Below are 11,778 nucleotides of genomic sequence, written 5' to 3' on the forward strand. Positions count from 1 at the left end.
TCTAACAGATTGGAAAGTGTAGGCTATGTCGTGAAAGAGAAAATACGATTTTAGAGAGGCAAACAAAAGTTAAGGTTGCTTTTGACATGAAGAAAACTGATGCTCTGAATATTGATTCAGCTGTCTCTAAACGCTTTTCTAATAGATGCATTTAACCGCAATTTGGATTACACCTGCTTTCAGAAGGCGGACGTTTTTCAACGCAAAATAGACGTGCGCTGTTTTCATACATATGGGGGAATACTTAATCAATCGCTATTAGCACCTCTCCTCCCCTGTACTTGCGCGTTACACCCATTTTCAGCTGATCCGCCCAGGAATTAATATGCATGACACGGAAAAGCGCAAATAGCCATTCTCAGCTCCCACGGCAGGCAGTCTGCGCGTTTCTCTCATTGCGGCCTGTTTATACATATCCTCCCCATGTTTATACGCGCACGTTACGCCTGAAATGGGCGCAAAACGTTAGTACATCTGGCCCAAAGTCTTCTCCTGACCAGCTCATATGCAGTTTGTTTTGTGTCTCTAAAATGTTGTGAAGGAGAGGAATTAAGTCCTGTATCGGCCATGGTGTATTCATGACACAAGTGGTGAGGTTTCAAAGGCATACTGTCAATTGTGAGCCATCAAGCTTAGTTTTGTTGCTGTTGCTGCTGCTGTTGTTGTTTTCATGACATGTCTTAAGTTTAGAGTTGCTTAAAGGTTGTTTTGGAGTCCGATCGTTTAAGATTACTCTCCCTGTTACGAGCACCCTGATGATGAGACAGGGCTAGGCCTCCTTCACCTTCTTCATCTCTCTCTCTCTCTCTCTCTCTCTCACTCTGTCTCCCCCTCTCTCTCTTTCTCTTTCTCTCTCTCTGCCCTCCTCTCTCTCTTTGTCTCTCTCCCCTCTCTCTTTCCTCTCTCTCTCTCTTGCTCCCTGAGCCTGGGATTAATGTTGCCGTGGAGCTGGCCGTGGTCCTGAAACCGAGGAAGCGGATGATGGCGCCGAGCTCAGGGCTCAATGGACCTCATTAGACGCCCAATGCTCACGGCACACGGCGTGAGCTGTGCAGGAGACACACTGTGTGTGTGTGTGTGTATGTGTGTTTGTGTGTGTGTGTGTGTGTGCGGGTGTGTGTGTGTGTGTGTGTGTGTCTCTGTGTCTCTGTGTGTGTGTGTCTGTGTGTGCATGTGTGTGTGTGCGCAAGGGGGTCTGTTCATCAACTTGTGCCAGCCTTGAGAGCGGGGGAGTTTTTTTGAGGGGGCATTTAGTGTGTGTGTGTGTGTGTGTGTGTGTGCAGGGGAGATTACCACTGTAAATGAGTGAAAGAAAGACCCATCCCATCCTGAGCATTTTTCACCACCTCCTCTTGCAGAGCCAAACGCTGAAGTGAGTCAACCGCCCTGATACTCATTCCAGCGCTCATGAGAGTGCCATTTCAACACACACACACACACACACACACACACACACACACACGCACACACACGCACGCACACACACACACACACTCATGCACACACATACACGCTCATGCACACACACAAACACACAGTTACACACACACACACACACACACACACACACACACACACACACACACAGTATGTGTGTGTATGCAGTATGTCTATGTAACAGTATAAAGGACTCTCTATGCTGATTATGAAGGATCTCATATTGTGTACTTAATCAATCTGGCACGAGTGAGAGTGGCGTTGGTAGCAGATATCGCCATGGCTGTGATTGAGCCGTAGGCCTATACTGTGATTGGTTGTGGTGGCAGTACCATGTGGTGATAAGAAACAATGTCAGCATATCAATGCGTGTGTGACTCATCGGTCTTCTCGGTGAAGCGAAGCGATTTTCTTTTTTCTCCTGAGAATGTGTAGCATCCGGCGAATATGACCTTTTGACCTTTCTTGCGTCAGCGCAGAATTGGATTTTTCTGTTTTATTCTCGCCACTATGCACTGTGCCACCTCCCTGCTCAGCACACAACAAAACCACGTTTCCTCCGTCTTCTCCCCAGTCATTCCATCAAGACGCCCATCATGAGGCACACACACACACACACACAGGAATATGCACACACATACACACACATACACACACACACACACACACACACACACAGGAACACGCACACACACACACACACACACACACACACACACACACACACACACACACACACACACCCATATACAGTATGCAAAAGAAGTGATCATTTAGAAACCAATGTGTCACCTGTCACTCAATATGTCACCCGATGTCATACTAAATCGGAGAGTGGGGGGGGGGCGGGGGGCGGGGGGCAGGGGGGGGGGGGGGGAGTGACAGTTGTGGTCCTTGGAACTCCCAACTCCCTGACACTCCCCCTTCCTACCTTGTCAATGGCTTTTGTAATGTTGTTTACCACAGGAATGTGTGCCTCTGCCTTGAAAACGAATAGACGTTGAGAGAGTTATCTCGGATTTCTGCACTATCGCTTGCTGGCATTCTGGACATTAAATCGTTGCTGTAAGGCCTAGTTCATGCTCGCTTTTCATGAATAAATGGAAACATTGGTTTCCTACGCCATTCAGTTTTGTTCGTATTTGTAAGCTGTAAGCGAAACGGCCGAAAGAGCGGACAAAGTAATGGCAAGGATTGGACGAAGCCCTTGTCCGTATCTGTGTCCGTTTTTTCATATCGAGCAATAATGAGGCTTTACTCTCCGCCTTCTAGTCCGAGGCCAATTATTGACAGTCATCAGTTCTCCCATCATTTTAATTACAGGCCTGTGCAAGCCTTTAGTCGATACAAAAAGGGGGTAACCAGAGACTCCAAATTAAGTGACTGACTTTTTTCGTAATTTCTCCTAATGAAATCATCCCCACAACCCCCTCTTATTGATGTTCGACATTGGTGCCAAACGTGAAGAAAAAAGAGAGAGGGAGAGAGAGAGAGAGCACAACGAATTGCCATTTGGCAGCCTCGTCCCGGGTCTCCTGCCAACGGTTCCCGTCGACTCTATCATTTCTCTGGGTTGTGTTGCGTTGCGAAGAGTGTTTAGACAAAATGGTGCTGGCCCATTCTCGACGAGGGCGAAACCAGGACTAGAGCATCTCAGGCACTGTGTCTCAAATCACATACTTCAGTCAGTACACTGCTAGTGTGCGCTGAGCACTTACTTAAATAGTGTCCATCCACACTATATGCTTAAACTAAGTATTTGAAGTGTGCAAGTTGACGGTTTGGGACACAGCCAGTGTGTTAGCTGTATTAGCTTGGTGCGCTACGTTTCACATGCTCTGTGTTCTACAGTACACACCCACGGCTCAGAGTGTTGCCCGAGGCTGAACAACTCATCTAATCAATGCTAGTCATAAAGGGCAGGATGAGACATTTGTCTCGCGCTGAAGGGAAAGGGCTTCTTGGAGTGATCTTTTTACAATAGCAATGCCCGTACCTACTTATGCATTTAGCTGACTGACTTCAGCGTTTAGCTGATGCTTTTATCCGAAGCGACCAATTGCCAATTGCAAGGGCCAGGCTCCCTGGAGCAATTTAGGGGTTTAATTGCCTTTGTCAAGGGCACGGTGGTGGCAGCCAGGAATCGAACCTGTGATTTTTTTTTTTGTGAGTACTGCAGGCTGGACAAGTTCCTACAATGCACAATGTTATCCTTCGCCACTGCATGACGTTGAGTGGGATTTTGGATCAAATGGAAGCATGTGCGTGTGTGAACAGCATCTGAAGGTGGGAGGGAGGCTGTGCCAATCCTTCCCCATGTTGCCCTGTCCACTGCATATGGTGCTGAGAGGCCTGTCCATTGCCAAGGTCTCTTAACGGGGCTCTTTACTTTGGAATTGTGCCATAAAGTGAAATGTTTTACATCTAACATGCACATTATCTGTGGATAATTGCACTGATAATTAGTATTTGTACATGCTGTGCTTTTATCTTCATAGAGCTAACATCTATACTTTCAAAAAATTAATATGTGCTTTCTTGTGATAGCATATTTTACATTACATTACATTACATTTGGCTGACAATTTTTAACCAAAGCAACTTACAACATGGTAAAAGCATTTAAGCTTTTTAGAGCACTTCTAACAACACATTAGAAACCACCAAGTGCATCGATGAGTATAATAAGTGCACCAATGAGTGCAATTGTCTGTAATAGTGCTATGAGAGGAGATGTTCTTTACAAGTAAAATGTGAATATTTTTTGACTGAATGACATGTTACTGAATCTCATCCTCTGCACTGTACTGTGCAGTACCGTCATATCAACTTAGAGGAGGTGTACTTTTGATTTGGAGTTGGCCCCTTTAAGGCCAAAAAAATACCCTTCATAACAAAGTGGTTGTGCTAAATGAAAATAAATGGTAGACGAGCAGGACACTGTCATTTGTAAGGCGGCGTGCTAACACTTTATTTTTGGTTTGACGTTCTGGCCTCGTTCTTTTTGTCCCTCTTAGGTTCCCTCCTGTGAGTGAGAACGCCCCCGTCGGGAAGGTTGTTGGGGTCATTCTGGCTGCAGCCGTCAACCAGACAATCATCTACTCTATTGTCGAGGGCAACGAAGGAGGTGGGCATGAACACACACACACACACACACACACACACACACACACACACACAGACACACGCACACACACACACACACACACACACAGACACACACACACACAGACACACACACACACACACACACACACACACACATACACACATACACACATACATACAGTACGTATGCACACTCTCTCACACACACACACACACACACACACACATATAAACACAACATATGGACACTTACTCTCACATACCCTCATATTCCCTCACATTCATGGTCAAGGCGTCACACTCACACATATGAATGCAGTCACACAATTACATTCTGCCAACACACAAGCTACAGTGTGCATAATGCATGTCCCGCAATTACACAGTACACAATGCATGCAATTACACACGTACACACACAAAGACACCATACTGTACACAAGAACACACACTCAGCATATTCTTCATGCACATTACCCCCCCCCCCCCCCTACACACACACACACACAACTCTTTAAAAGTTTCAGCAAAGACCTTCAACTCAGTTCAGCACAAAATAAGCCTGAGCAAAAAGTATTCAATGCCTAACAGGATAACAGAAAAGTTAAGGCGGCACTTTGTATGAATGTGCCCTATGTAAGGGCCTTTTTCAGGTGTTGTGTACAAATCTTAAATAGCCCAACCATGTACACACCCACATTATTAACCAATGGCAATAAAGTTCTGCTCAAAGCAGTCAATTCAAATGTGTTTTGAATATATTACAAGGGATATAATTTACTGTCCAGACAGAAACCGGTTGTCAATTTCCAAACCTACTGTATAAACATCAATGACTTGGCGTCATGGCCTGACATGTTACAATGTTTTGCAACTAACAACCTTTCATCATTATTCCTAATAGCATATTTTTCTTCACCGTCACTTGTGTGTGCGAAAAATACGTTCTATTAGCATACACACACACACACACACACACACACACACACGCACATCGTTAAAAGTTTCAGCACAGACCTTCAACTCAATTCAGGAAAAAATAATCCTGAACAAAAAGTATTCAGTGTCTGACAGAATAACAGAAGAGACAAGACGACACTTTATATGAATATTTTTTTTTTTTGCTTTGGTCGCTGCTTAGAATATGCCGGTGACGTCGCAGTATATTGTGTGTGTGTGTGTGTGTGTGTGTGTGTGTGTGTGTGTGTGTGTGTGTGTGTGTGTGTGTGTGTGTGTGTGTGTGTGTGTGTGTGTGTGTGTGTGTGTGTGTGTGTGTGTGTGTGTGTGTGTGTGTGTGTGTGTGTGTGTGTGTGTGTGTGTGTGTGTGCATGACATTTTGTAACTCTCACTCTGATTGTTCACACAATGATGTCCAGAATTTAACCCACGTGGACGCTCAAAGCTGATCTCAATGAGGACAAAAGCATAATCTGTCAGTCACCCGTGGAATGCGAGAACTGAACAGTTTGCTCGATACACGTCAGAAAGTAGAGAGAGCGAAAGTGACTGGCGTGTCGCGAGAGTGCTTAACAGGGACAATCAGCATTTACACTGTGTTTCAGTACACCATTGTACTCGACTTTGTTACCCAGACAAATCAGACCTTGTTTTGTTTCAGCAGGACAATATTGGCTGAAAAGGGGCCGTGTATTCCACCTTTCATTGCGTGCTCTACACCATTATCTTCCCCAGCGCCGGGCCCTACGCTCAGAGAAAAGATCCATAATATGTTCTTCTTCATTCACACACGCCTTGCCAAGCGCCACCATTGTTGTTGCGCCGCTCTCTCCATCACGGAAGCACAGCTTTTACTATTCTGCACCGACGCTGGTGTTGCTGCCGTTTCCAAAAAAGAACACACATGCACACACATACACACACACACACACACACACACACACGCACACATGCACACACATACACATGCACACATACACGTACACACACACACACACACATACAGTACATACACACACACACATACAGTACACACACACACACACACACACACACACACACACACATACACACTCGATATTTAGCTGCCTCAAAATGCCTGGCGTTGTCGCGCTGGCGCTCGTTATTTAAGATGCATTGATTTCTCCTCTCGCCTCCTCGTCTGGCCCACGACGCTTTTGTGGTGCTTTGTGCAGATAAGGCTCTTCATTGTGAAAAAGTCCCCACGACTACAGGTCTGCTGGAGGGGGAGGTGAGGAGTCAATGCCAGCCTTATTGTCAGCCACTCCAGCGCTGTTTTGTGTAAAGAGACATTGTTGTAAGAGTTGTATGGTGCCGTTCTCGCTAGCGCTAGTAAGTGTGTGTGTGTGTGTGCATATGAGTTTAAGTGTGTGTGTGTGTGTGTGTGTGTGTGTGTGTTTTTGTCCTTGTGAGCCTTTGTGTGTGTGGGTGCAGCTGTGGACATGATGCACGGTGTTTTTTTGTAGCTAAGTATTCACACAAGCTCAAACGACACAACCCCAACCATAATATAACTAACTGCATGCAAAACCTTGAAGATCACTGTGATATGTTGAAAACTGGGGCTGGATAACTAGGTCTGGGTATCGCCACTGATTCCCTGAGCTGATTCATAAGGTCCCAGTTTGATTTGTCTCAATTTCGGTTTCATTTTTCAGTTATGAATATTTCAGTGACAGTACCCATTTTGCTTAGATATTCAAAAGATTATCAGAGAACGAATGCTCTGCATTGCACATGGAACCCTCCAAGGAATGTTTACATTAAGAATTGACCCCAAAGCACTTAGATGAATAGTTTTAATTCATGCTTCCACAGGAAATGGCGCAACAGTTAACATTAAAACATTACATGGAAATGTTCAATTATTTAGAAATGCTTTTTAAAATGTGATTTTCTGCATGTTAATCACATCATCCCTCAGTTCTCATATCAGATTGAGATACGCTACCAGTCAAACGTTGCGGGTCACTTAGAAATGTCCATTCCACTCCATTATAGACAAAATACCAGCCAAGATCAGTTGTATTTCTTTTTAAACAGGGCAACAGTTTTCAGATTACATTATGTGCTTTTGACTGGCAGTGTACATAGATAGTACATAGTACATCACATCTGAATGTGTGTGTTTGCCTTCATTATAAAACTACCCTTGTAGTCTAGTCGCTGATATAATAATCTTGTGGCAGGGAGAGACTGTGCTCTATGTCATAGATAGAAAAGGCATGCTGTGATGCATTTGATGCTTATAAATAGGTTCCATGAACTGGAATGAAAATGGAAGGAGATCAACTCTGCATTGTAGGGATTTCAGGTAGAGACTGATAAAGAGTGAGTGACGAAGAAAGTGGGATTCATGCTCGATCAGAATATGTTTTTTTTTTTTTGCAATGCAGTGTTTATGTATCTGTAGAAGGACAGATGACAAGGAGAACTCTTGAATGTTGTAAGGAGAAGGTCTTCCATAGTCAGCCTGAACACTTTGTACTGTAGCAAAGGAACTGTCGGGGTAGAGAGCCATCGTCTTTGATGTTTTCACTTGAAGAACAGCATAGGTAGGTATCCCGACAATGTGCCTTTCTTCAATCGTTGGAATACCACTATGCTTCTCTGGCCTGCTGTCACCTCCATTTTTGGACTCTCCTAACCAACGGGCCATTGCTCTACTACTGTTAAAGGAACATTTCACCGTTTTTTCATATTAAACTATGTTATTTCCTTAATTAAGATGAGTTGATACATACCTTTCACGTTTTGGATCCTAATGAATGCATTGGGCTAGCTGAGTGCTATCAAAGTTGTGCTGTGCGCCAGAGCCAGCAAGTGCACGCATTGAAACGTGAGAGGTATGTATCAGCTCGTCTTAGTTAAGGGAATAACGTAGTTTAATATGAAAAAACGGTGAAGTGTTCCTTTAAGCCCAAGGAGCTGATGCATAACTGCCACCTCTGCTCTCTGCGGAGAACTTTGTCAATTACACAAAAACATTCCTCTTCCTGAAAGGCTTTTGAAATCGGTCCACTTGAACGGATGTGAAAGGCAAGTACAGGAGGGATGGGATCTCTAGAAGTGAAATAAAAACCAGAGTCGGACCTTGTTGTTGGAGCACTTCAAAATGCCCAGCGAGGAGAGACAAGGACGTGAGCCACCACTGCAGAAATGGACACACACACACACACACACACACACGCACATATGTACCTCACCTTGCACAGCGATACACATTCACACTCACACACACACTATATAATAGAATTTCTCTATATTGTGTGCACACAACATGCTCTATCACTCCCCAGAATTCCCAGACACACACACACACACACACACACACACACACACACACACACACACACACACACCAAGACCAAGGGCATCGCTTGTGCTCCTTCATCACGGGGCCAGCCTCGAGGAGAGAGGGCATCGGAGATCACAAGGCACTACCCGGGGAGGGGGCCTTCAATCATTACCCACAAAGGGACGCCTTCAAAGGAGCCCTGATGCCACAGTCAGCCTGAGTTACCGCCAAGTTCCCATCTGCTCCTCAGGAGTTGTCTCCCCATGAAATGCCCGTTTTCCAGTGGACCATTTAAAACAAACAAAAACATCTTTGGAGCTGCTTTTTTGGGGCTTTTATACAGATAGGAGATTTGAGTGTGACAAGAAATGAATGTTTGTGTGTGTGTGTATGTGTGTGTGTGAGAGAGAGAGAGAGTGTGTGTGTGTGTGTGCGTGTGGCTATCGAGAAATGACCACTGGTTGCAACCACACTGTGGACGTTTGGATCTGTGTGTGATTGCCACACTGCAGCTTGTCCCACAGCTCCCTCTGAACAGAGTGTTTTGCCTGAGCTGTGTGTGTGTGACGGATGTGTCTGAAGCTCTCCTATCCTCCTGGGGGCAGGGCAGTTCATAACCGCTAAACAGTCTTCATGCCGCAGCTGTGTAATCTAATCAATACTGCAGATATGAAACAGGAGGAGACAGGGTGCAGGAATGGGGTGTGTGTGTGTGTGTGGGGGGGGGGGGGGGGGTATTGGATGGCATCCCTGATTAAAGTCTAGATACTTCCCCTGCTAAGGTCAAGCTAACAGTCTGTTAGTTATTTGGACCCACTATTTGCAATCCAGCACAGAGTGATGGTCCTGAAAACAGGCAGCTGAACTCAATGGACAAACACCAGACAACCACACTGCTCTTCAGGACTCCACACCTTATATTGGTCATAGAGCTTTAATCAAGCATATGAGTATTGGAAATTACTCTAAAGTGTGTGTGTGTGTGTGTGTGTGTGTGTGTGTATGTGTGTGCGCGCGCACGCACGTACGTGTGTATGTGTGTATAAGTAACTATGCTTAAAGCAAGATTGTGCTTCAGCAGTACTCTCTCTCTCACACACACACACACCGGCCAGTCGGCCACACACGTTGATAATGAACGGCGTGTGAAAAGTCCTCTAGTGGTGACTGCAAGGGCCTGAGCAGGAAGCCCACATCAGGACCCATCTGGTGCACGTCTGCCCGCGCGAAATGAAAACGAAGCCAATCGCGTTTCAGGCGTTAGCGCTCATTAACCGGACTGCTTGAGCCGTGAGGAAGACGAGGAGGGAGGAAAAGAAGGACGAGGTGGAGGAGGAGGAGGAGGAGGGTTCTCGCTCCTCAGAGCGCAGCGTTGCAACAGATCTTTCACACCCGTGTCGTCTGAAGCCGTTACTGATGGTTAAACAGCGCCGGCTCCGGGCCCGTGTGTGTCGAGGTTGCTTTTGTTCCGCCGTTTGTTTTCGCTTGTTCTCTCTATCGTTCTATCCATCTTTTGTTCTATCGTTCTCTTGTCTCTCCCCCGAATCTTTATGTCTATCCAGTTCTCCTCCAAACGCTGGAATCAATAGAGCCCTGTCGAGGTTAATGAATTCCTTGCTTAAGACATCATAGCACAGAAGAACAGCCAATAGATGATAACAGAATTCCTGTGGACAAGTGATAAAAGTGTTGGATAAAAGAGCTGGATAGGAGTATCCAATATTCTAAATAAATTGTGTCTATTTTTTTCTCTCTCTCCTTCCTCTCTCTCTCTCCATCACTCTCTCCTTCACTCTCTCCTTCCATCTCTCTCACCTTCACTCTCTCTTTCCTTCTCTCTCTCTCCCTTCCCCCTCTCTCCAAACACTCTCCTTCGCTCTCTCCTTCCATCTCTCTCTCTTCCTCACTCTCCTTCTCACTCTCTCCTTCCTCTCTATCTCTCTCTCCATCACTCTCTCCTTCTCTCTCTCCTTCTCTCTCTCCACTTCCTCTCTCTCTCTCCATCCCTCTATCTCTCTCTCTCTCTCTCTCTCTTCTCTCTCTCTCTCTCTCTCTCTCTCTCTCTCTGTCTCGACAGGTGAGTTTGCCCTCCACAACAGCACAGGTGTGATCACCACGGCGAGGACATTGGACTTTGAGACCAACAGCAGCTACGTGCTGAGGGTGGAGGCTGACCCCCTGCAAGTCATCTCATCAAACCTGCGGGTCCCTGCAAAGAGTGAGAAAAATGCACACACACACATGTACACACACACACACACACACACACACACACACACACACACACACACACACACACACACACACACACACACACACACAGACACACACACACACACACACACACACACACACACACACATTCAGGCACACACACACACACACACACAAACACACACACTTATACACACACACACTCACACTTATGCACACACACACGCACACAAAATAGAAATGCAAATAACAGTATATTGTCATACAAACATTAAATCGTGTACAGAAAGACATTGATGCCAGCGTATGTGTACACACACACACACACACACACACACACACACACACACAACAACACACACACTCACACTATGCCCTCCAATTAAAGCCAGCTCATATGTTGACACAGAAGACAAAGCTAAGAAACCTTGTGCAGATACTACTATTGATTTACTGACAAGAACACTGTGTGTGTGTGTGTGTGTGTGTGTGTGTATGTGTGTGTGTGTGTGTGTGTGTGTGTGTGTGTGTGTGTGTGTGTGTGTGTGTGTGTGTGGTGTGTGTGTGGTGCGCGCGCGCTTGCGAGCTTCTCTCTGTGTGTGCACTACCCCCGAGTGTGTCTTGTTTTGTTAGTCTATACACTTGAAACATCTTGATAGATATTGACTCGGCGCTCTCTGGACATGGTGTCATTCAACAGCAAACATGACATGGTTTTTATTACATTTGTACGGACCTCGTTG

General features: G+C 45.6%; 1 protein-coding gene across 1 annotated transcript in view; it reads left to right on the forward strand.

Moving 5' to 3' along the window:
* pcdh15b (protocadherin-related 15b) overlaps positions 1-11,778 on the forward strand; it is a 204,121-nt gene that overhangs the window by 150,417 nt on the left and 41,926 nt on the right. The window contains 2 exon segments of the mRNA XM_062526974.1: positions 4,455-4,564; positions 10,899-11,039. Of these exon segments, the coding sequence (XP_062382958.1) occupies positions 4,455-4,564; positions 10,899-11,039 (251 nt within the window).

This window comes from Sardina pilchardus, chromosome 22 (assembly GCF_963854185.1).
Source record: "Sardina pilchardus chromosome 22, fSarPil1.1, whole genome shotgun sequence".
Taxonomy (NCBI): domain Eukaryota; kingdom Metazoa; phylum Chordata; class Actinopteri; order Clupeiformes; family Clupeidae; genus Sardina; species Sardina pilchardus.